The sequence below is a fragment of the Aplidium turbinatum genome, chromosome 2 (assembly GCF_918807975.1).
Source record: "Aplidium turbinatum chromosome 2, kaAplTurb1.1, whole genome shotgun sequence".
Lineage (NCBI taxonomy): Eukaryota > Metazoa > Chordata > Ascidiacea > Aplousobranchia > Polyclinidae > Aplidium > Aplidium turbinatum.
The window spans coordinates 48,041,432-48,067,720 of record NC_137473.1 but is presented as its reverse complement, the minus strand read 5'-3'; the positions used below and the strand labels follow the sequence as shown (position 1 = coordinate 48,067,720).

General features: G+C 36.6%; 2 protein-coding genes across 4 annotated transcripts; one reads left to right on the top strand and one right to left on the bottom strand.

The window, feature by feature from the left end:
* Window positions 1-15,287, top strand: LOC145788209 (UPF0489 protein C5orf22 homolog). Of its 3 annotated transcripts, none has more exons than XM_082599906.1 (12): window positions 1-121; window positions 2,240-2,330; window positions 7,234-7,400; window positions 7,849-7,920; window positions 8,184-8,329; window positions 12,751-12,900; window positions 13,069-13,185; window positions 13,560-13,719; window positions 13,808-13,914; window positions 14,338-14,416; window positions 14,488-14,630; window positions 15,149-15,287. In XM_082599906.1, exons 4-12 carry the CDS (start codon window positions 7,855-7,857, stop codon window positions 15,267-15,269), a joined length of 1,089 nt encoding a protein of 362 aa, XP_082456032.1. In that variant the 5' UTR covers window positions 1-121; window positions 2,240-2,330; window positions 7,234-7,400; window positions 7,849-7,854; the 3' UTR covers window positions 15,270-15,287. The 3 variants fall into 3 exon arrangements, with proteins under 3 accessions (XP_082456032.1, XP_082456030.1, XP_082456031.1); XM_082599904.1 differs by having other exon boundaries at window positions 7,234-7,418; XM_082599905.1 differs by lacking the exon at window positions 7,234-7,400.
* Window positions 15,178-25,213, bottom strand: LOC145788208 (nucleolar protein 9-like). The gene is made up of 12 exons (XM_082599903.1): window positions 24,976-25,213; window positions 23,672-23,771; window positions 22,774-22,956; window positions 22,466-22,573; window positions 21,949-22,087; window positions 18,833-19,031; window positions 18,530-18,670; window positions 18,090-18,191; window positions 16,196-16,417; window positions 15,931-16,036; window positions 15,646-15,807; window positions 15,178-15,314 (listed from the first exon to the last, which is right to left on the bottom strand). The coding sequence occupies exons 1-12, from the start codon at window positions 25,201-25,203 to the stop codon at window positions 15,289-15,291; spliced, it is 1,716 nt and encodes a 571-aa protein (XP_082456029.1). The 5' UTR covers window positions 25,204-25,213; the 3' UTR covers window positions 15,178-15,288.
* Between the last annotated feature and the right edge of the window lie 1,076 nt (window positions 25,214-26,289).

The following is a 26,289-nucleotide window of genomic DNA, read 5'->3' as shown; positions in this document are numbered from 1 at the left end:
AAGCGAAATACCATAATCAGAGTTGCAAACAAGAATCAACGTTTTGAATATTTGCTGTTGGTTTGAAAGGAGAACCACTTCTTTTTTATTACTTCAGATTTTTGTTCTTGTTCCGTTCAAGGTAAGACTTGCACCAAGTATATTTTTTGTTGCTTTGAGAGTATTTATTGATTTTTTTAAACAAATCGGCAACGTTACTTTTGCATGATGATAATTTGCCTACTGTACAGTAGGCTACCATATGTGATTAATTTATTAATTGAGAAAAAAATTTTTCCTGGTGTAAGAAAGCTTCTTTAGAAGCATAGTCTTGGCAGTTTTGTATATTTGTAAAGGCTTAGACCAATGGTTCCCAACCTGGGGGTAAATTACCCCCGGGGGGTAATTTGCCTGTTTTTGGGGAGTAACGAGACCCGATTTAGAAACAATGAAGCAAGTGAAGGTTGTGAACTTTATAAAAGCGAGGGAATTGAACAGCCGTCTTTTCAAGGAACTGTGCAAGAAGATGGGAGAAAGATACGAAGCATTACTGTACCACACAGAAGTACGATGGCTGTCCCGTGGCAAAGTGATAACCCGCCTGGTCGAACTTCGTGATGCTGTTCATGTTTTTCTGATAGAAATGAAGTCCGACTTGGCTGAATACTTCTTTAACCAACAATGGATTTCCCAGCTGTGCTACCTGGCTGATATCTTTGGTTAATTGAACAAAGACAATATTTTAATTCAAGGCAAAAATGTAACTGTGAATCTGTGATCGACACCAAAGTAGTCGTAGCAGCATTTATCGCTAAAGTTAAATTGTGGAACAAGCGAGTTGGAAGTGGCGCAGTTTCAGACGCTTGACATGTATCTCGAAGGCAATGGACTTGAGTTGGCAGCGGCGTTGAAGGAAGACGTACCTGACCATTTAGGCCAGCTAGCCAAGAAGATGGACAACTACTTTCCGAATTTGGACACGGCCAGTCTCCGATGGTGCACTGATCCCTTTACATGTGATGACAGCCAGGTGGATGATGACGAATTTCCGGCTAAAGAAGAATTTATTACTCTCCGAATGAACAAAGCGTTGAAACTTGATTTCAAGGGGAAAGGATTAGAACCCTTCTGGTTTAGCAGAATCCAGGACGCACCAACATTAGCGACACGGGCATTACATATCCTGACATCTTTTTCAACAATGTATCGCTGTGAACAAGGATTTTCAACTGTCTTGGGAATGAAGACAAAGAAGCGCAATCGCCTGGATGTCGAAAGCGACGCAAGAGTCGCCCTCAGTACCACAAAGCCCAGGATCACAAAGCTGGTGGCTGAAGTCCAGGCCCAACTTTCGCATTGAATGTTTACCACACATTGTTATCTTGTATTCAGTATTGTATTGCATTTTGGTTGTCATAGTTAGCCCTTTGAAATCCATAGCAATAAACACTTTTGTTTTTGAAAATTTATCGTGGGGGTAATTGGCTCACTTCAGGGTGGAGATTAGGGTAACAGCCAAAAAAGGTTGGGAACCACTGGCTTAGACCCATTGACACAGGCCTGGTAACTAAGATTGAAAGAGTAGAGTTTTTGTTTGTTGTTGATGTTGAATACGGTATCAGATGAACAGAACAAGATGGTAGTACCGTATAGACAATTGCTGCAAGAAAAGAATTAGTCACCTTCACTTCTTCTTCAACAGATTGATCATGTTTGATCAGCTGTGATCTCCCTTATGAACTGCCTCCATTTTGTTCTGTCTTTTGTTTTTGTTAGTGCTTCCGGCATGCTTTTTATTCCTGTACGATAATTTGCTAGATATTGTCAAAATATTTCATTTTTTTGTCGTCCTTTTGTTCGTTTGCCTTGCACCATCCCGGTTAACATTGAATTTTCCAACAAGTTGCTTCTTGCAATGTGTCCGAAATATCTCAATTTTCTAAGGTTAATGTTGTTAATCAGACTCCATTTATCGTTTATTTGTTGGGAAACAAATTCATTTGTTTTTCTTTCCATCTAGCTAAACTGAGATGGTGATTAATGAAGTTGTCAGGAAAGTATTCTATCCACTAGGTGCCACTGAATGGAGTGTGTCTCCTTAAAATGTGTTGCCCAAGGCACATCAAAAGTATCAAATCAGTGCTATTTGATCTTGCCATTCCATTGTTCACAAAATTGAGAACTTAGCTAACTGTGATATCCAAGAAGACTCATGATTGGCTACCTTAACAACCTTCTCATTAACTTATAATTTTTATAGCCATTGCATTGCTTGTGGAACAACCGAGCAAGCCTGTTTTTTTGGATGGTGTAGATCAAAGATTCTTAACCAGGGGTACAAAGCACCAAAGGTAAGGGTACGGTACAAGAAACATCGTCAGATCAAGAAACGAATTGTTAATATATCTTATTCCATTATGACTAATTTTCACAATTGTTTAAAACTTCATAATCCAAGTACTTTTTCATATCTACTTTTCTTAATGTGTCAAAAAGTTAATGTGTAAAAATTAATGTTGTTGTCGATATTAGGTTGGTTTTATACTATGTCAAGTAATACATATGTAGACAAGAGGTCAGTGACGATCGGTGAGGGAAAGCAAGGAAAGCAGTGCTTACCTTAGTAAAAACTATGCAAAATATAATGACTGAATTCTAGGTTTAACTTATTACTTTTATCACGTCTATTTTAACTTGAAAATTACTGTATTCGTGACTAGAATTACTCGTAACGCTTGTGAGTAGTCTAAGTCCTCACCAAACCGCATGTCTTGCCTATAAATGCCAATTGACGCAAACGTTTCATCGCTTCTGTCAGAAACAATCACTGAGGCTCCAGGTAAGCAACTATCAAACTTGCTTTCCCAGATTCAAAAATGTCAAAAAACGCCTTCGTTTTAACCAATCCTCACCCGTTTTGCAAAACGTCACCAGCTGCTTAGCCAATCAGATGTGTTATGGTTATGGTAGGTTAGTTGTGCTTTCCCAGTGACGTCAATGCATACATTTGCTAGAGCGACTAGACTAACTCGTCAGAATGGTATCTCGTCACGGTAAACGCACAGCATCATAATGCCAAAAAGCTTGTTGCTGTTTTTTGATGTCTCCTCGCCATGTACTTTAGCCTACTGTACTAGCTTTCATAGTCATGCCTTTGCCCTTTTTATAGCGTTGATATAACGTTACTTCGCCAATGAACGTTCAGGTGCGGATGCAATATTTAGTTTGTTAAGCTTCTATACGCAGGAGGCAAACTTATCCAGCTTTTTGTACAAATTGCTTGCGGTTGTAATGTTTAGGTCTAAGTGTTAGTTTTTGTAGTGTAGGCTTAACTGAATATCTGAGAATGAACATTCATGACGAATTAAACATTTAGACAACTATTATTCCATGTCTAACACAGGATTTTGGTCCTGCAACGTTAAAATTAAGATTGTTCATAACTTCTAAACATTAAATGGATGTATGATCACGACATAGGCGAAGCACAATTTGACAGATTTTTATTTTTGATTTGTTTTGGAAATGCTCTCTGAGTGCACCAAATTGGAAGTGTTTTTCAAAAATTTCTGGGGGAGGCCCCCCAGACCCCCCGCTGGAAGTGTTGCCTTTGGCAACACGCCTTCGGGCTTCGCCCGACGGTTACGTCCTTCGTGCCTACTACCTTGCTGCTGAATATTTCCAAGTTGCTTTCCCAACGGTTTAAGCCACCGAACGTCACTGCAAGAGGTACTAGGAAATTTCACAAAATCTCATTGGGTGCAAGTGCAAAAAAGGTTAACTGGTAAAGTTTAAATCGCCCTTGTTGCAAGTGTTAATAACTTAATAAAATTGTACAGTATGCACGTTTTTGTTTTCTTGTAAACCTAAGAAAAAAAATGTAATAGGGCTATGTAGCCTATGTATTTTTTTTAAATATTTAATTGTATTTTTGCTTTTTTTCTAAATTTATGCGGTCACTATGAGTTGGTTTCCTGAATTTTGCCTTGCTGAGTCTCTTAAAGCATCACTTTTTTTAAATGCTTTTGATGACTATTTTCCCAAAAAATAAAGTTTTTTTTCTATTTCGCTTCTAGGTTTGGTGGCTGTGCAATTTTAAGATAGTGGTAACCAGGGCCGAATTTAGCTAAGTGCTGCCCTAAGCAGATAAGAAAAGTGCCGCCCCCCAAAAAAAATTTTCGATGATGCGCTACAATTTATATTTTCAATTCCTTACAAAAAAATTATTTGCACTGTTTATTTGAAAACATCAATGAATGTCATTGTATAATGAACTAATTGTTTAAAATCGCTTCCGGCGGGCTTTTTCTCTTGCAAACAAATCAATAATTTCTTCAAAGTCTGTAGAAATAAGTAAAGATGAGTTAATGCTCAAAAATGTGAGATCATTCATGTGATCATGCTTCAACGTAGACCGCCATGCATTCTTGATTAGCTTCAAAATAGAGAATGATCGCTCTGCACTGCAATTGGTGACTATTGTGCAAAGTACCATTCTAATTGCCACTAGAACATTTTAGTATACTTCCTGCAGTCAGTGTTGGGCGCGATAACTTATTTTTCAGTTAAGCGATAACGATAATCGATAAACAAAAAATGCCTAAAGCGATAAACAATAAATCAAAAAAAGTTAAGCGATAACGATAAACGATAAATTATCGCCGATAATGTCCGATAACGATATTTTTTTTTTTCTTGATTAGCGCTGCCCCATCCCATGCAGCACGAACTGTTTTCATCAACATGACGAAAAATCGAACAAAATATACTGTAGTGCAAAGGGACAAAACTGTTTGTAAGTTATGCATAAATAGAATCGCAACAGCGGCAGTATAGGTATCGAATCTTCAACCTCTTGATCCAGAATCAAATCACTGAGGTAACCGCCGTGCTTATAATTATACCTTCAGATACCAGTTGGATGCTTTTATCAATTGAGTTACACTGCCGCTTACGTGCAGTAGGCAAAATAATTAAATCATATGAAAATACCATAAAAAATTCCAAACTTTGTATTTTGCTTTCTGCTTAAAGGTCTGTTTACAGCAAAGTCAGCAATAATTGAAAAATTCCAAAAAACGCAAAATGCTTGAAAATTTATCAGTAATCTTAAGCGTTATTGGTAGTAAAAATGTGCATACTGTGAAATCCATCAAGCTTGTCAAATTAGTCGTGTTTGTTTAAGAACAAAAACATAATTATCGTAATTTACTGACAATTTCAGATAATTTTTTTTGTTTTCTTTGTGAACACCATCATTAAAGCAATGGCAGAACGCTGAGTTGTTGGGATAAGAATTACAATATAGGCACTGTATTTGTGGGAATAAAAATATTTGATTGAGGTAGGCTATGTCGCATAGGTAAATGAGAAAGGTTATACTGTATTTAGCATAATTTTACCACGCAACTCGATGCGCCTATTGTCATGCAAAAACTACTACAAGATGCAAAAAATGTGATGTTGGTCTGCATGTCAAATGCTTCAAGCAATATCATATTCCGCAATGACTTGTTTCAGTGATGTTGTGTTACTTTGCTAATTTTTATCTTCATATTTTTTGAACTTTCATTTCAATAAAATGCTTGATGACAATAATGACATGACAAGACATGAACAGACATTTCCCATTTATCACTTTGAGCGATAAGTAAAACGTAATAACGCTTAAGCATTACGCACAGGAAACTTGTGAAATTTGATAACGGATTTGCCTGGCGTCTTATATATAGAACGGCTTTTTTTTCAAAAAGTACAAACACAATTAGGAAAAAAATAATTGTGATATGTTCTTTAGGTCATAATTATGCAATATTTAAATTTTCCGAAAATTTTTTTTAAGTACTTTCACTTTCGGCACAAATGGGTTAACTTTTTAAGTTAAATGGCACTTACGCATTTGGTTATTATTTTTGGATTAAAGTTATATCGCCAAGCTAGAAAAAAATCGATCTTACAGTCTATAACCGATCTTGTGTTGTTATTGTGTGTGAATTTTGTCTTTTAAACTGAGTTTGTGACGTAACCGCACGTCTCAAGGCAAGTTCTTGCAACTTTAGTTAATCTACTCATCTAAAGATTTAATGCGCTTAAAACAGTAAGTTTCATGTTTTGACGAGAGAGATTATATTTTTTTACGACAATTACTAAAAACTAACACTTCCAATGAAAAAAAAAAACACAAGAATAAAATAGTTGATCGTGAGGTGGCGCGAAAGACCATGTTTCCGATGTAAAAGCGGCCTCGTATTGCGACACTTTCACAATCCACTTGCCAATTTCTTTCGCTTCGCATCAAAGGAATCTGTACCGCATGTGCGCTTACATTTTAATTGTAAAATTCACTCGCGATTGCCGATTGCAGCAAAACAACAAGAGCCTTGTTGCATGCATTTTATTGCATTGCAATTTGCAACTTTAAAAATTATTGTGTTGTCAGGACCGTTGCTGCAGGGGGCGTGCCCCCTCCCTTGACAACGACCTGTGCACACACACTTCAGGCACTGAAGAAGAACTGGTTTTAATTTTAGTTTCATTAACTAGGTGGCTAGTAAAAATATTACTTTTCATGATCTTTCCACTTGTGTGTTGATCCGAAATAAAATTTTATCGGCGATAATCAAATATTGCCTTTCGCGATAACGATAAACGATAACTGAAAAAATATTGAGCGATAACGATAAGCGATAAAAATTTATCGCCGATAATGCCCATCACTGCCTGCAGTCCCCTTTTCACAATAAAATTCGCCAGCACAGCAAAAGTAATATTTCCGTACAAAAACAAAGCCTAGTCCTCTATACTAAGCGAGACAGATAACTAAAAGAAGCGCTAAGCAGCACATATTGTTGAAAACCAATCAAGCGTGAAGTACTCTAGGGGCGATGACTTGCCATACATGACTTGCCGCACTGTTTATAAATGTGTGTGATGTGATAACATATTTATTAATTGCTTTATGTCTGAATATATCTGTTGTGAATTATTATATTGACAGACAGTATTACCAATGTAGTATATTCGTATATTTTGCCGCCCCCAATAATGTGCAGCCCTAGACAACTGCCTACTGGTAAATTTGGCCCTGGTGGTAACACTGTTTTATCAATGTATATTTTAAACTTTTGGGTTTTGCCATCTTTCCCTTTTGTGTGTGTCAAATTTTACTTTGCCGTTTTGTACATGTTTGCACCAGCAGCAAAAAATTAATTGAATTGAAATGGTATAGATAATTCTGATTCTTTTTATTGCAAGGAATACAAGGTATTACTGTTAAGTGCTACATATCACAAGAAACTTTACAGTAATTGCTGGGAAAATTAATTGTGAAAATCTGAAATTCATGATAGAAAGAGCTGCTCCAGGAGGTTAATTCTTGTAGTTTTGTAGAAGCTTTGAACTACTGAAGCAGGCTTAGTACGGTAATCAAATTTGGCATTGTAAATTTTGGTATTAAAGTTTTTGGTAGTGAGTGTTTATGTAAATTGTGCCATTTTTTAGGTTTACAAAATGGAAAACTGTTTACAAATTATATTGCTAAACTATAACACTGAAAATTGAACCATATTTGCTCATTCTTAATGCTTTCTGTTTGCATTATCATATACATATATATTCAGAAGATTATGATAAATAACGTTGTGTGAAAAACAATTCATTATACTGTATATACGTATTGATATGTTCATTTGGGATAGTTTTTTGTTACGATTAAGTTGCACTTCAGATTTGTAGCTTTTTTGCTTTGGAATATGCCTGTATGTGTAATTTGTGTATAGCGGTTAATATCAAAGTAAATCCCACTTGAACTGAAACTTTTTCAATTTCTGAGTGTGATTGCAACATTCATAACATCTGCTTTTGTTACAGAATAGTATGTCTGTTTCAAACTTAAAAACATACAAGAAACTTCCTGTTCATATTGTGGAATATCACAATCAGGTAGGCCTACCACAAAGACTTTTAAAAACGATTATCTTGCTAGTTAAATTTATTGAAAGCCTGTATTTTGATGGTTTCTTAGGTATGAACAATAACTAAGTAGGAACACTACAACCTAACTAAGCTTGGATCGTTAATTTTAACTTTTTCACTGCTTCTAATTTATTGTATAAGTGAGTAGTAATTTAACAGCTGTGCCTAATCTGGGTATGATCGATTGTGAGCTATCATCTAGTACGGTATTTAATTATGAATTTTTTCAGATTCTTCCTTATATATATCGTGCAATAGGTGGTAAATATCTACCTTTTGAAAACATAGCTTTGATACATTTTGATTCACATCCTGATCTAGGAATTCCTTTCGATCTAAAAGCGCAAGATGTGTTTGACAAAGATAAATTATTTCAGTGAGTTGTGTTAAACCACTTGTGGAGTTAATATCATAAACAGTTATTGAATTTGTTTGATGTAATTTGTTCCATTGCATTGAAAAAAATAGTTCGATATTAAGATACATTAATATATAAAAATATTTACAAGAAAATGTTGTTAGTAAACGTCACCGGTTGATGTTACGTAATACATAATTAGTAAACATGTGGTAACATTTATTTTACGTAACTTATAAAAGTGTTGTTGATAAGAATTAATAGTAAGGCTGTCTGACTGGGTGATGAAATTTCTATCTATCTAATTTATCTAGTTTGGCTATCTGACTCCATGAAATAATTTCCACACAATTATTGTTATTCGAATTATAATTTTAAGTTATCAGAAGGTGTTCGCATAATGTTGTAGGTCTATAACACAATTTGAATTTAAACAGTACAGAATAATGAAATTACAGGATAGTGAAACATTATCACGAGTTATTACATTTTAATTAAACAATCATTTTAATGTTTTTCTGAGAGCTGAACTGGTCTAACTGAGCTGGTTTGATGTAAGCCAGTCCGATTTGATAGAGTTAGAGCTCTTTGTCTAATTGAGCTGGTTTAATGTGATAGAGCTCTCGTCAAAGGACGAACAAACCATTTTATAATCATCAGTTCCCTTTTTCTTATTGACTTCGGGAGCAGATTAGATGGAAAATTACAATTCTTTAGGAAATTACGCATGGTTTGAAATGGTTCATTTTAGTTAAAGAAAGGGAATTTATATGATGAAATAATGGATCGCTACAGAGGCCCCCCCAAATTTGGGCTAAATTGGAACCAAGGGTACCAAGTTTAGTTCAAATTTAAGGAGTTAAAAACGTTAACACAATTGTAACAGACATAGTATGAAATAGGTATGTTTAGTGTTTATGATACTAATGTGGTGTTGTGTTTGTGATATCGTGTCGCGAAGTGATTCTGCGTGGTTCCACCGCCTTCCGCAAAGGAATGTCTGAGTTTGTGCTGTGTTGAAGAGTCCACCTCGTAGAAACATTAATTGTTTTGTAAGCGCCGTTGAAAACCGTAGCAGGCATTCATTGTTTGTCTGGCTTTTTCTGTTGAAAAGCAGACCATGCCGATTGAGTTGATGCAAATGCAGCAGCAGCCTTGTCTCCTTTTTGTTTACTAGAGATCATCGCAGTTGGAGATCATTGAGGTCGTCGTAGCATTTAATTGTTGGCATTTGGCTTTTTGTATTCCTTGAGAGGCGCTAGAGAGTCGGTTGCAAGTGGCTCTGAAGCACTTTTTTCGTTGCAGGCGGTGAAAAGGACAGAACACTTGCGTTTTTGATCTTGGTTGTTCGTGATGATTTCTGAGAAAGGCAAAGCAAATTGATTACAAGTTCAACTTTGAAATATTTAGCGACTTGGTTTATAAGTCGACCTGTACAAAATGTAAAGATACGATTTGCAAGGCGAACAAAACTAATTAAAACAAAAGAACATAGGCATCGACAGGTCTAAATACCATTCACAAAATCGTAAATGTGCATAAGTTTGAACAGTCGTTCAGCAACTGCAAACAAAACACAGAAATAAAAAAGATGCAGTAGGCTACATGATTCAAAACCATGCGGTTGTTTCATACAGTATGTAAACTAATGTTTCGTGGGCATATGCATGCTTGCCCAACATAGGTTAAATAGGTTAGTAACATGCCATGCCAACCGTTAGATGCGCGCATTTGCATGCCACTCGCAGTCATATTCAACCATACACAATAAACAAAAACGCTTAGCAGACAACCTATACAGAGAGAAAGGTTGAAATTGACAACCACTGGTTGTCTGGTTCTGCATTGGAAAGGATGCAGGCAGTGGAGAAAAAGACAACGATTTCGTATTAATGCAATATTTGCATTTTTCTTGCGATGAAGCTATATAACCTACAGTGTATAGGCAAGAGCTTTTGAAAAGCAGGTTGGCCAGCTTGTAGCCTACAAGAGACTTGAAAAAGAATTGCCAATTGGCTGAGATGCATCTCTTTCCGAAGTAGGCGTACTTGAGATGGCTATACTGGAAGTCGCTGTACTGTCCTGCAAAGAACTACATAGGATGATTAAACAGTCACGTGTATTTAGAACAACAAAAATGACCTACATTGCTGCTCTGCAGACTGCAAAATAAACAACTGGACGAATGCTGGAGTGGACAATCCTTAAGACCATTCGTCTTAGCACAACAGCTTGGCGCTGTTAAAAAGACACAAAAAATACAGTATACAGTTACATAGTTACAATATTAAAATACAACGTAAACGAAAGGTTTTGCAGCATTTAATCACATGAGCTGCCCATCGACTGTTCGCCCGATGACGTCACTGATTGATGAGGTTGTTGTTTAGCTACATTTCTGGGTTCGAAGGTCCATCACTGTTGTTCACAGCGTGTGACATCATTGGTGGCGATTATAGCACTGTTGACGAAAAAAAACGTTATAAAGCAACATAACTAAAACATCGAAAACTGTTTATGCAACGTGAACACTGAACACTAAGATTTGTAGTCAACCCTATGGGTTGTCGGGAAGATTTTCAGCGATATGCTACAAAACGGTTATCCAACGTTGATCAGCCATATTTCGATACAAAATTACAAATAAAAGAAATTATATAGTGTCAGTTGAGTCGAAGGAGACTGGCGTCATCAATGGATTGTTGTGCTGAGTAAAAGTTTAAGTGTGATGGATAGTGCTGTTTTGTCGATCTCAGCACCAGAACAAGTGACAGCAATTCTGCCTTCTCAAGAGACAAAAGAAATTGCTAAATGCCAAGCAAGCTTACACAAAATGTTCCATTACAGGGTAAAAAAAGGACTGTGCATAGACAGTAGTGCAATGCAAACAAAAAACAGAAACAACGTTTCTTAAATCATGTTAGCTCCTAGTAATATTAAAAAAAATTGGGGCACACGAAAAGTACAACCTCTTTGGGTGGCTTCGCATAATTTCCCCTGTCTTTGCGCCACAGAGTTATACAAACTGAGTGCTTCAGCTGAGAACATAAGGGTGGCAAAGTTGTGAATTAAAGTCTTCACAATGATTTCTCCTATTCGGAGATCTCCTTGTCGGAGTAAAAAGACGCACAAACTCACGGATGGTTGCTTGGAAGCGACACCATAACGCTTTGCAGAGCTGTGCCTGCACATGTACGTCTGTAGAAAAATGAGATTGAGGTTCGAACCTCGTAATCTCTATGCTAGTTGCATGTAGTTGCATGCTAGTTGCAAAAAAAGTATATTAAAATGAGCTAAGTATTTAAGTAACATTTGACCCTGCGATAATACTACAAAAAATTACATAATTATGTTTCCCTGCAAAGGCAACTTGTTGGCAATCAGCTTATCTAAGCAACGTTTAAAAAAAATTAACTTTGGCAAATGGCGCTTCGGCATAAATCAGATTGTCGACATCGGCTGCTGAAATGAGTAGTCTGCCGTTGAACGATTCGCTTTATTGAGCGAACAACAACAATCAGTTACGTTTAACAAGCAATAAATTGCTGGCATGGTGCTTTAAAAAGTAGTCTGCAATGAACTGCAGAAAAATTGTTGGCAAACTAACGCGTGAAATGATAAAAGGTGACATGTTTTTAAAAGATAATTATGAGCTCGTGTTGTTTTTATTTTTGACATACAGTAGAAATAAAAATTTTGTCTAATAATGCACTTACCAGATTCTTCATAGTTTGGTGATCTTGGCAAACTTACTTTTTATTTTTTAAAAAACCTACTTACGTGCGAGGTCACCAATGTGGTAACATTTATTTTACGTAACTTATAAAAGTGTTGTTGATAAGAATTAATAGTAAGGCTGTCTGACTGGGTGATGAAATTTCTATCTATCTAATTTATCTAGTTTGGCTATCTGACTCCATGAAATAATTTCCACACAATTATTGTTATTCGAATTATAATTTTAAGTTATCAGAAGGTGTTCGCATAATGTTGTAGGTCTATAACACAATTTGAATTTAAACAGTACAGAATAATGAAATTACAGGATAGTGAAACATTATCACGAGTTATTACATTTTAATTAAACAATCATTTTAATGTTTTTCTGAGAGCTGAACTGGTCTAACTGAGCTGGTTTGATGTAAGCCAGTCCGATTTGATAGAGTTAGAGCTCTTTGTCTAATTGAGCTGGTTTAATGTGATAGAGCTCTCGTCAAAGGACGAACAAACCATTTTATAATCATCAGTTCCCTTTTTCTTATTGACTTCGGGAGCAGATTAGATGGAAAATTACAATTCTTTAGGAAATTACGCATGGTTTGAAATGGTTCATTTTAGTTAAAGAAAGGGAATTTATATGATGAAATAATGGATCGCTACAAACATACTCAATTACTCATGGAATGCATTCATAAGTCAAATCCTTACTTCTTTTTTAGATCAATTCAAATCGAAAGCTGGATTTTGCCAGCCATGTACGCTGGTCACATCAGCACTGTAATTTGGTGTAAGCCGCCTTGGGCAACTCAGATTATGAATGGATATTACGAATTTTATGTTGGAAAAGACCCCAAAACTGAAAATATACGGTAACAATGTTACGTAAAGCTTTAAAAGTAGGTCAGTATAGTATAATTAAGCTATCTTTCGAAGTAAACGTACCAAATTTTCTGCAAAATTAATGTTTTACTCATACTATCGTTCTCTAAACATTAAAATTTTCTGGAATCAAAACAGTTTTTTTGTGATTTTATCAGTGTGTCTTCCATCGATTCATACTTTTTGAGCGATTGCTTGCATGTAGATGAACTTCTACTTCAAGAAAAGAAACTTGTACAGTTGCATGTGGTAACAATAAAGTCCGAAGAAAAAATGTGAGTAGTTCAAATTATTTGAATTTTTTATCAGTGATCAATAACGCAAAACGTTGGAAAAATGGTTTCCTACATGCTGAGTAAAAGCCAGGGTCCAAATTATAGGAACTCCATTCATGATCAGCAAAGTTAAGAACCACTGGCCTGGTCTTTCGCTGCGATCCATGACCACGCCGTTGTCTAACCAACAACTGGAGCTTACAATGCATTGTTTTTACTTTTTATTTACTCTGCTTGTTTATTTATATGCCGCGCTATTGAAACAAAATAAATTGACTTGCTGAACAAGGGTTTAATTTTTAACACAAAACGTCTTTAGACAAGACCCGACCTCGTGATAAGAAAAACCTGGTTACTTTGTTCTTTCTTTTCAGAAGTTTAACAGATCTAATAAAAAAAGGTCAACATTATATACTTGATATTGATTTGGATTTCTATTCCACACGCAATCCCTTCCGTGAAATGTTTACGACCGAAGATTTAGATGCACTGACAAGACTGTACCGGTTTGAACCGCCCCCACCGTCCAGTCGAGTAAGCGAAATTGGTTGAAACCGGTCTGTGTTTTTTCGTTAACGAGATTATTGCCACTGCGTTACTTTATATTATTATTATTATGCAGCCAGAAGAAATCAAGCAGTGCCAAGAAAAGAGACAAAACCAACTCAAGCAATTGAAGGAGTGGATTACAAGTATTCAGAGTGGCTTAAACCACACGGGCGATGATGGGTAAAATTCTCTACGTGTTTGTATGATACAATCAACGATGTTTAGTGCCGGTCTTCGCTTCGGTAGATACCGATTGTGTCACAAAATGGCCCTATATTTCGTTTCTGATAAGTTGCGAACCTTGAGGAAATGGACTTGGGAAATTAATGCCACTTTCAGTTCAGTTGTTTTTATTTCTGACCATCATATCAAAACAATACACGTCAGCATAGCAAAGGTCGAGAAAAGGGTAGAAGCGATAAAACGCGAACGTTAAAACGTGCTTGAGACCGAAGTAAGTTATTGAGTTGAAAGAAATTTGGCACGGTTGCAACACCTTCAGAAAAATTTAAGATATAAAGGGAAAATAAAAAAAGAAAATGTTACAAAAACAGCATATATTTAGGCTATAGCTACTTTATTAACACCCAGTGTTTGTTTCAGGTTTATGGCATTGAAACGTATTTTAAACAATTATCAAGAATCGTTGGGAAGAAAACTGGATGAAGAAGACCTTGAAATAGTAATGATGCGCTTTCAGTGTTGCTGCTATGAAAGCGCCCGTTCTATTTGCTAATAAAACTTCTTTCTCAGTTTCACGGTGCGGGCTGCGCGACTGACGACCCGGAGTTGCCCCATCATGTCAGCACAAAGGACGAGATCGATCAACTGATGCAACAAACGAAGATCGTTCTCGGTCTTAACTCTCATCCTCCTGCTCTAGTGACAGTAGCAAGGTAAGCCATGCAATTTCAGCTTAATTCACCGTTTGTATGTATTAGCGAAATAATTGGGCTACCGTATTACAACAGGCTTTGGTTTGAACAAATGAGAAAAGTAGAGTAGCCACTTCAACATGACAAAGTTCTGCCACAGCCACTGAAGTTACATTTTCCGTGGCGTAAAAAAGCGTGAAAAGCAGATGATAAAAAGCAAATTAAGTGATTGTTTCTCCATCACCTGCTTGGCTTGGTGGTAGGAAGTGGTCATTTCCTTGACCTGGGTTCGATTCCCATACCTAACATTACTCTTTTCTGTAATTACCAAAGTTCAAAGCAAGGATCATCAACTCTCTGGCTGAGCGCTAGAAGGGTCACAATTGGACGGTAGCTTCTTATATAACATATTCTGATTGGTTGGCGGTGTCATTGCAGTTATTAGAAACTGGTAGAATTTCGTCATGTTAAAGTGGCTTCCAAAATGTAGCCGTGTGTTTGTCGCAGAAAATTTAACACAAAACTTCGTGTCTTCGCAGATCTTCGGTGGATGACTATTGTCCTGCTTCCCAGGTGGATGAAATCCAATTGAAGACAGAAGAGCTGATGAAGAGCCTTTACAGTCCAGTGGACATTTTTAGCCACTTTGAGAATGATTGAAGACCTTGCGCTGATTTCTTCATAATTTTAACTTTTTTGCACTTCCTGAAAACAAAAAATTTATTTGTGTGGACATAAACCTAGAACAAGTCTTCTGTCATCCCCGTAGTTCTCTGAGTACAAACTCGTACCGGTACTATAAACGTACAATACTTAAATACAAAACGTGAAAATGTGCTGATGAAACATTTATATAATAAGCTACAAGAGCAATTAGACAGTATAGACACACATCTTCTGCAGCTTCCTATAAACACAAACGAATTGAAGGTCATTGTTTATTGGCCCTTATGCCTGAATCAGGCAATTGGACTTAAGACTTATAGCGTGTGTAACAAGGTTGTGGTCTCTTTGGACGATGATTACTTTATCCTACCATGATTTGTTGGTAAAAATTCTTCAAACATCTTTCGTTTTCTTTCTTGTTTCGTTTGAACTTCTTCCCAATCTGTTCGTCGTTGCACAAATTGTCTTATGCCAAAGTTTCTGTAGACGTGCTTTCCATACTGGTTGCTTGAAAGATCATTACTCTGCTTGGCTGAAAAAAACAAAGAAACAATAGATTTTAACATGTAGCCATGAGAAATATACAGGATGTGGCGTTAAAGGTTTAAGTATGCTTAATATGGTAACATTGAATGTTTGTTGGTGGCTACTGTACCTAGACCTTCTGCGAGTACAATCTTCATTTTAATGCTGGCTATCTTCCACACGTTTTCCATCACCCTGCTTCCATATTTATCACATGCTATCTCCGATAACTTCTCCTGTAACGAGGCAAAGGAAGAATTTGTTGATGTTGAATACATACAACTAAATCTCAAGCCAACTTCCAACTCATCGTCCTTTCCCAGATTATGACAATATATCTTAAAAATTTACAACCACATCATTGTATAATTCTAGTATTCTTTTTCTTGACATACCTTCAAGTGCTGCAGGTAAAGCAGCTTTCTTTTCTTGGTTACATTGGGTGAAGAGAAAAATGCGTCAACTAAATGACTTCCGGACGCATCACAGGATATTTGAACACTGTGTTCAACTGGGATTTCCGTGAAGCTTTTGGCTATTCTTACGGGATTTTTGAAGAGTAACAACGTTTGAAGAAGCAGAGAGCCATGGTACAGGATGGCCTTTAGTAGCGGGATCTATTGGAACAGGCACATAAAAAATTAGCAGAAATTAGATCACGGTCAACTTTTTACTGAAAAGTTGACAACTTGCCATATTGGCAAGTTAAGCTCAGTAATGTGGTTCGACTTTGTGTGTGAAATAACAAAACAATTTTAACTGTTTTAATATTGAAAACACAGTGTGTAGTGAATATACTTGGGATAGGTGAACTCTGCAAGCCTCCTGGATGATGGTGCCAAAAATCAGTTCTGCAGTGACCAACACACTTTTAGGAAAAGATTTAACAGCAAGCACACTTTCGTGCTTCATGCCATTATCATCAACAAGTTGGCCCAAGAAAACGTATCGATCTATTTTATCGACAACGCGCCCATCATAACATAACTGCATGGCAGAAGCTGAGTTGAGAAGGTTCTCACTTTCCATCAGAGATTTTTCTCTCGTTTTTTTGTCGTTGGCGGTATACTGTCAAAGGTGATGCAGCATTGCAGCTACTTGATCTTTTCCAAGAACCGACCTCATAAGATCTGACTGCTGGGGTACCGAAGTCATCCTACGATCAGCAAGTACACAACTTCTATCATTTATGGAAAAATAATATACTTTCTTGTACACTTTTCCCCAAACAGCTGGTTTCAGAGGCTCGTATTCCTTATCATCTTCCCAATTCATGTCACCATCAGAGTCGCTTTCGCTACTGTGTAGACATCTAGCTACTTCATTTCTTTTTCTCTGTTTCAAACATAGTAGTGCCGATGCTTTGGCAGATTGTATGCTAGAAGTGCTAGGTTTCTCTGTTTGCTAAGCACTGGAAGACCAGCTTTGTTCCATATGCCAACTACATCTTTCAGCAGTTCATCTTTTAAATTTTGGAAATGAGGTATTTTCTTAAAAAACTCAGGATTAGTTTCGGCTACTTTCTTCCTCAAGTAAAAATAGTGACTGACTATGTCTGAATTCAGGGGAAGCACATTTATCTCCAATACCTTGAAGTTTTGCATCGACTTACTAATACCTGACCTTAATGCCATAATGACACTTAATCTAAAGCAGGTGAGCAGCATAGCCTACCTCTTCCTCAACAGTTACATTAATATTATAATAGTACTGTAATACCGGTACCTTCAAATTACCATTTCATCTCTTGCAAAACGAACAAGGACTATTATTACGCAATAGCAGCTACCAAGATAGAAAAATACAGAAAAACTTTTATCTTGATCACCTGATCTCTGTTCATCAGGAGAAAATACACCGAAAATCAGATTTTTTGAAATAACTTTTTTTTTGAAGCAGATAGACCTTAATATTCTTTACATCAGGTATAGGAAACCGACCCTTCTGCGCATTTTGATACTAATTTTGTCGATCTATGATGAGCGGTTCCGGAGATACGGCCAAATTTCGAGATTTTGAAGCCCAAAAATTTCAAACCTCGTGGACCACCTCAATATGACGTCATAATTGAAAAAAATTTGGGGTGTAAACTTTTTACCCCAAATACCACCAGATGGGACCCCAGGCATTTTGAATTTCAAAAATGGTGAAAAAATGAAACACCCTAGTGTGTATTGCACTATTTGCGACATAAATGTGGTTAAAAGATGCGGTACTTCCATGGACACAAGCATCCAAGATATGTAGCCGAAAGTGGCCTCTTTCTGCATCATGAACAACTAAACGTACCTTTGACTTGTCATTTTCCGATAATAGCACGTCATACGTTGTAAAGGAAATGATAAGGCTGACCGCATATTTATTTTCCTCCGTATTTTGACAATGGAAAGCCTGGAACACCGACATTAATTATGAAAAGATATTCACTTGCTTGGTACGACATAACCCAAAAATCACTAAGGAGTTGTTAGAAGATTAATTAAAACTACCTAACGATTTCACGTATTAATATTGAGAGGATCAATTGCTAGCTAGCTTTATGAAAATAACGAATCTTGTTAAAACTTCCCATGAACGCCAGCAAAGCATTCATGAGTTATCGTTAATGTTCACGGCATCACGTAAGCATCGGAGAGATGACATCAGTCTTTCTATAAATTGCTTTTTTTGATATCCTACAAAAATTACTCAAGACTTCCTCGTGTTGTCAAAATGAACGTAGAAATTACCACAAGCAACTTGTCCAAGAACTTTTTTTGACAGCGGTTTAACTTGATGCATTGTTCAGCTAGTTTTTGCACAACTCCAAACTTGCCTTCCGCAAATATGTCTTCCAAACCATCGACCAATAGATTGAACGTACTTTCAAACTGAAGATATCAGTAAACCGATTATAGCATCTAGTGGATAGGACTGTAAATAATTATAACAGTATAGCAGTAAATCTCACACGCCAATAATGTGATTATTTTCGACAAACTCACTCTGTGAACATTGAACAAGTCAGTAAGTTGGAAAGTACGCGCCAATACCTGATCATTTAAAGCAGAAGAGACGATTAATTTTTGTATGACAAAATTGGTGACGGGATGACAAGCGAATTCAATTAAAGTTTGTTGGTCGGAACAGAAAATGTCCCAAAGTTTCATGCAGGTTGGTTGATGTTCACTGTCAGCCATGCTTTCAATCACGTGACTGCTGGTTCGGTCTTTTGCAAGAATTATGAGAGTGCTGAAAAAGAATGATTTTGATTACTGGTAAGCAATGAAGGCAACTACTGTACCTACACCTTCCATTACTTTGAAACTAAAAAAGGACGTTTGTTAATTTCATGTAGTTTGTTAACTACAAGTCAAAGCGAGTTTTGTTTAAAACTGATTCAACAGTGGTGAAAATGGATAGCGATATGAAATATCTTTTAAGGGAAGTTAAAATCACGGCTGTGGGAGTGTGGGGTCGGGTGAAATATATAGGACCCCGACTACTCAAATTATAACAGGCCGACTCCTGACACGCCAAAATCCCTCCGACTTCACGGCCCTGGTTAGAATAATCATAATGCATTTTCAGCAGGGCTGGGGAGCCACTGCAAAAAAGCATAGGCTCCGGAGCTATCAAGCATTCATCCACTAGCTCCAGCTCCGGAGCTATAAATTTTTAAACAGCGGCTCCATGCTCCGGCTCCATACTTTATCCGACTTATTCTTATAAGCGGTAGCCTATGCGCTTAACCGATGTTTTTACTGGTTATAGGCGAATTCTTCGTAAACAATTCTTCGTAAAGCAATTCTTCGTAAGCAATTCTTCGTAAAACAATTGTTCGTAAACAGTTGTTGGTGAAATGAAATCCGTAAAAGAATTTTTCGTAAAGCATTTCTTCGTATACATCAAATCTCCATTGCATGCACGAATAAATGCTTTGGGAAGAATTGTTTTACAAAGAATTAAGTTTACGAAGAATTGTTTTACGAAAAATTGCTTACGAAGAATTGCTTTACGAAGAACTGTTTACGAAGAAAACGTCGGACACCGTTTTTACTTATCAGGCCTCGAAATTTGTACTTTTTTCCGGCGGTCAAGCATGTCCTACCGGACTTGCCCTTTCAGCGGACATTTAATATCTCAACCGGACATTTTTTTGCATGTAGATTTTGCACAAAATCACACTACAGTATTGTGTAGTCGTGTTTGTAGAAGAAGATTTTCTTCAACAGAATAACTCTGCATTGGTTGATGGCTTAATTAACCGACCCTGAAGTACACTGGAGCAGATTGCTTGCAAATAAATCAGTGCGTTAATGAGTCGTTTAATGACGCCATAAACATAATTGAAAACAACAATCCAAATTTCAAAACAAATGTGTCTAACACCTCCCTTCTGTGCAGAAATACTATTTCTATCAGTATCAGCGTGAATAAGGTCGCCACATTCGCCCAAGCACGTGCGGAACCCAGCTGAGACTTGCTTCTCTGTGACGTTTCTTTTCAACAAACGATCAATGTAACGCAATAATCCTCATTGTTGCTGAAAAGTTCAGACAACTTTATTTCAAGGCAACATTGCAAGGCGTTGAAATGATGTAAAAATGGCTACTTTTGCCATCAGCTCGTTAACCACGCCACTCTAATGTGATCTTTAAAGCAATTGCCTGTACTATTATTGTTTCAGCTCCGTATTTTTTTGCGTTAAACAAACAATTGTAACAATTCAAATTTAAAATGTATTTTTGCTGCATTAGCTTTATTTTTGTCAAGAATTTTGCGGCGGTCATTTATGACCGACCAATGAGTCGGCTTCGGCAGACATTCGAGGTCATTCCGGAGGTCATGTCCGCCATGACCGCCGGATATTTCGAGGCCTGCTTATAGTGCCGGCAAAAAAATCTTTACATTCAGTCGGCAAAAAAAAACTTTGCACGTAAAATCTGCAGAAGTTCTTAGCTTACTGTTCCCGCCAAAAGCATTGCGTCACAAAAACGCTTATAGTTACATCATTAGCTACTCTCTGGCAACAATTCGCCGTAAAGCCATTGCTCTGCGTGCGCAGTGTTGCTTTCCAGCTTCGTGAATAGTAAGGGGGGTGAAATCGCACAATATTGCTCATTTTCTCAAAGTTTCGAGGTCTTGCAAGAAAATTTTCAAAAACTGAAATGAGTCAAACGAAGAAGCAAATGGAAGAAAAACCTCGTGACTTGACTTTGTTAGAGAAGAGAGATTCTTTGATTGCTGTAGCCAGAGATAATGGGGTCTCAAGAGAGGCAATTTATCAATTAAAAGGTGAAATATTCACTCATTGCAAAGATTTTGGTGATACATTGCCTTTCTGAAGACCCCAATATCTCTGGCTACAGCAATCACAGAATCTCCCTTTTCTCACAACGTCAAGGCACGAGGTTTTTCTTCCATTTGCTTCTTCCTTCAACCCATTTTAGTTTTTGAAAAATTTTTGCAAAACCTCGAAACTTTGAGAAAATGAAAAATTTTGTGCGATTTCACCCCCCTTACTATTCACGAAGCTGGAAAGCCACACTACGCACGCAAAGCAATGGCTTTACAGCGAATTGTTGCAAGAGAGTAGGTAATGATGTAACTATAAGCGTTTTTGTGACGCAATGCTTTTGGCGGGAACAGTAAGCTAAGAACTTCTGCAGATTTTACATGTAAAGTTTTTTTTTGCCGACTGAATGTTAAGATTTTTTTTGCCGGCACTGCACATCAGATTGGATTTGGTATTTCAGGTTTTGATTCAAATAAACGATTGATACGTTTAAGCAGTATAGTATTAACCGATTTCGTCTGTATTCAATACTGGAGCTGATAAATATTTTGTAGCTCCAGCTCCACAAGAAATGTTTAAAAAGGCTCCAGCTCCGGCTCCAGAGAAAATGCTTGGCTCCAACGCTCCAGCCCTGATTTTCAGACCAATGACAATTAACAAAACATTTGGCGTTGCATAAGGGGAGGCAAAAAGAAACAAAACGCCGTCAAATAATATTCAAACAGCCCATTCTTTCCACACGCAAACAAACGAGGTGTCATCCAGCCAATAATTTCTGTAGCAGATCAATCAAGAATCTCGTGTTATTTAAAAGATGCAACTTTTCACCAACTTTAGTACCTACTTGAAAACATTAAAGATGCTACATACCTCCAATCCATATCAGCCTTTCCTTGACAGACCAAAAATATCTTATCACATAAAAGGCTTAAACAAACTTGTGATCTGATGGAAGCTACATTAATCATGCAGCAAACACAAGGAGCCCCAATTTGATTTGATAGTATCTCTGATAAAAAAAAATTCTTAAACTTTTTTTGAGCTACAAACAAAAATATCCAACTTAACAAAATTTATTTAAACTACTAATGTCTTGAGAATGTTGCTTTCTAAACCTAATTCTAGCAGTTCCAAAGAGGGTAAGTGTACAGATCATACCAGAATCACATTCACAAATAGAAACTTATTTGATTATTGTTATTTTTCTGGGAAATACAGACATGTAAATTTTATTTATTAATTTGTTTTATATGTATGGTTATGTACCAATTGTACCATTGAAACAACATTTAAGGTTGTTCGAATATTTAACAAGTTATATAATATTTTTAGCCCTACTTACATTAATTTAACATCTGCAGATCACAATTTGATTATGCTATCTTACCAACAAGTTTATGTTTTTCTGCTTTGCAAAAAGTAGAAATGGCTTTTTCCAATTTTTTTACAAAGGATTTTGGTAATTTGTCTTCTGCCACAATGACATCTTTGCTGGCTAAACAAACAAATAGGTAACAATAAATCAACAAAAGAAAAAAATAAAAGAACAAAGCAATCCTGTGCTGACAATGAAATACAAAAGCCGTGATAACAAAAACGTTTCAAAAATATTAAAATTCAAAAACACAAACTAATAACACTTCAAAAATTGCTTTGGAGTAATAATACCTCACTTGCAAATTCAAAAAATCATACCATTTGAACTACGTTTTTTGTGGAACAATGATACTCCACTCAATGTCTGTAGCAGAGAACGAATAACATGTGAACTGTAGGTGTTGCATATCCACTCGAAAACTTTACTACTATCCAATAATATATCACAACAAGACTCTATTACACTGAATAGCTCCCTCCAAGGCGATGCGCTGGTGGATTCTACATGCAAGAATAAATTTAAAGTACCGGTATATATATAATAATCATTTGCTATCTCCGCTTGCAGCAGATTGCGCATCAACATGGGTTACTTGACAGGGTTCCATGTGATTTTATGAGCCGTACTGCTTCCATGCTGGCTCAAGGCAGATTGGAAGAGGGTGATAGGTCACCAGATTATTACCCGACTTATCCTCACTGCGTTATGCAAGAAAGAAAGTCTTTGGTATGACCCGACCTGGAATCAAACCCAGGGCTACCAGAGCCGAAGGCGATAACCACTGAGCCAGGGGTGTTAAAATATATATTACATATTAATACTAAAGTATTTCAACAAGCATTAGGCTACACTATTGCCATTCAAACTACAGTATGGCAATAAATGATACAAATTAATAACAGGCTAAAACATGGCTTAAATAAAGAGAATCTGAATGGAAACACAAGATTTAAAAATTATTCAAAAATTTTAAGCTTTTGTAAAAAAAATGGAAACAGTGATTTAATGTACATAAAATGAATTAAGTGGACAGGAAGGCAAAGAAACTAAGCTGTTACAACAGCAAGATACCAAAAACTTTTGCACTCTGGTGCACTTCAAAGCTGGGCTGGTTTCACAGTATTAGTAACATACAAATCACACACTGCCTTTGGCACATATTGTAAAATTTTTGACAGACAAAATCATGTAATTTCAGTGTTCTTGAAAATTGACCTGTTTTGTGCAATAGTTCCACAAACCGCCTCAACGTCGTTTGAGCAACATGACAACCTTGCTGGCTTTCTGAAACTTCTTGCAAGTCATTCGAATACACCTGAAGTAATTATATTAATATATATTCAATCATTTTCACTACTAGTTGGTCTGATGTTTCAGGATGAAGATTAGGCTTCTTTGAAGCAAAATGATGCAAAAGTAAACTGAAGCATCGTGATTTTTAGTGTCACAATATGTTTGTCATAATAACAAACATATTGCATAAAACAGTTTATGACGCACTATAATTTAAAGGCATTCATTTCAGAACACTTGTATGATCTAGTTTGAAATGTTTGCATATCTGTAATTTTAAAATCTTACAAAAATATTGAGTTATTTTTGTAAAATAGGCTAATAAAATTAACATTTTAACAAGAACGTAATAAACCAAAACTGAGCAGGAAAATAAATTTTTGATAACACAAAATTTTGCAAATAAACTTGGTTTCAAGCCTCCATATGCGGCTACATGCGCAACATGTACTTAGTGGGGTACAATAATTATTTTTTGAGTGTTTACTTTTTTTTTTAACAGGCTTCAAACACACATTAGGTTTGTGCTATAGCTGTTTATATCATATCAAAATAAACTGATGTGATATTATATGAAAAGTCATTGTGCAAATCAAGAATGCGCTTATGCCGGGTCTGCTACTATTCGGCGCGTCCGGGTCTGCTACTATTTGGCGGGTCCGATTCGACGAGTCCGATTCGGCGAGAGCCCTTTTCGGCAAGTTTTCCATTCCACGATTGTTTGAATTTTTTTTAAAATTATTGGGTACCGTAGCCTAATTATCATTGCCGCTTTTACATCATTTTAACGTCGCTAAACGTTGAAATAAGACTCTAACCCTAACTCCTAACCCATACCCCCAACCCTAATCCCAACCCCTAACCTCTAACCCAACCTTAACCTCTTACCCCAACCCCTAAAACGGCAATGATAATTAGGCTACGGTACCCGATAATTTTAAAAAAAAATCAAAAAAATTGCCGAATAGGGAACTCGCCGAATTAGACTCGCCGAAACGAGCCATTCCGCCATATGCCACTGCTTGTACTGTAATTTACATGGTCATGTGAAAACATATGCAAGATAGTGTCATAGAAGGTTGACCAGCATCACTTTTTTGCAGACGCTCAGCAATAAATTAATGATGTCTATTCTTATCAGATGTAGACTTGTCAATACAATTTGTATAATAATAAATTTCAAACTTAAACTATAAAAGTAAATTTACAAACCAAAGTATACAAACCTTTAAAAGTTGCAATATATTTTGAGGTGAAGCTGCAGAAATAAATTGTTCTAAAATAAAACTTGTGGACTTCATAAATGTCAATTTGAGCTCACTATTAACAATTTCTTCAAATACATTATCAAGAAACACTTGTCTCATTTCGTCACTTTCAAATCCATTACGAAAAGTTGCATCAGCTTGCCGGAGGTAAGTAGTTATATTGGGATCAAAATCACTTCTTTCCATCACACGCCACTTAGTTATTCCTATGTTTGAGTTGGCTACTGAAAAGTTTGGATATTCATCAGGATTATTATCCTTTCTAGTAATAGTTACAATGCAATGTTGGAAAAGATATTACTATCTACTGACACGTACATTAATCGACATACAAATTCCTTAAAACACAATTTTGCTTCAGTATGGGACATGGTGTTCTGATCAAAGCAAAGTTGTCATTGCAATGGCTCATACCTATGCAAAAGGCTTTGTTACCATACCGTATATACAAAGGAAAAAAATTACTATTCTCCAAAATCCTAGGTTGAATGTTCAAAAAGTTCACAAAAATGCTTGAATTTATAAGTAACTCTGTCCTTGGCAAAAACCACAGAAAAATTAAAAGGCAAAGGCTCCAGTTGTTGGTGTAGTGTTGCAGCAATATTGATTTAAAGGTCAAAAATACTAATCAGATCACATACAAAACTAGCTAATGACATCTAGGAATGCTCCAGTTCCAACTGCTACTCTACTACAGTCCCTATTGTTGGGTAAAATGTGACTGGATGGTTGAGGTAGATGGATCAGTTCATTTTATTTTTCGTCACGGACGAAAACGCAACAGGGATGAAAAAGATACTAACTACAACAGTCGATATCGGGTGCAACCTAGTTCGTACCTTGAACCATTTGTACAGTCAGTTCGTACCCTGAAAAGATCAAGAAAAAAAATTTAAAAAAGCCGAAGTCGCTGATCGCAGTTTAATAGCACAAAGCCGAAGTCGCTGATCGGAGTTTCCCCAAACAATTTGACACAAACTCGAGGGGCGATAACTGCGGAAAAATGTTTGCGGAAACTGCAATCAGCGAGGGTTAGAGCATAGATTACTCTATGGTTAGAGTAAGGGTAAGCGGAAACTGCGGTTAGTAAAAACTGCGGAAAAATGTTTGCAGAAACTGCGATCAGCGAGGGTTAGAGCATAGATTACTCTATGATTAGAGTTAGGGTAAGCGGAAACTGTGGAAAAATGTTTGCGGAAACTGCGATCAGTGAGGGTTAGAGCAATGATTACTCTATGGTTAGGGTAAAGGTTAGCGGAAACTGCGGGAAAA

Excerpts from the sequence above, each read along its gene's own strand:
- LOC145788209 (XM_082599905.1), top strand. The coding sequence starts at position 7,855 with ATGTCTGTTTCAAACTTAAAAACATACAAGAAACTTCCTGTTCATATT. Across the intron at positions 8,330-12,750 it reads GACAAAGATAAATTATTTCA|ATCAATTCAAATCGAAAGCT; the intron begins GTGAGTTGTGTT and ends CTTCTTTTTTAG. Across the intron at positions 12,901-13,068 it reads CCCAAAACTGAAAATATACG|TGTGTCTTCCATCGATTCAT; the intron begins GTAACAATGTTA and ends TGATTTTATCAG.
- LOC145788208 (XM_082599903.1), bottom strand. The coding sequence starts at position 25,203 with ATGGAAAGAAGTGATTTTGATCCCAATATAACTACTTACCTCCGGCAA. Across the intron at positions 22,957-23,671 it reads GGAACTATTGCACAAAACAG|AATCCACCAGCGCATCGCCT; the intron begins GTCAATTTTCAA and ends TCTTGCATGTAG. Across the intron at positions 18,671-18,832 it reads CTTCTGCTTTAAATGATCAG|TTTGAAAGTACGTTCAATCT; the intron begins GTATTGGCGCGT and ends TGATATCTTCAG.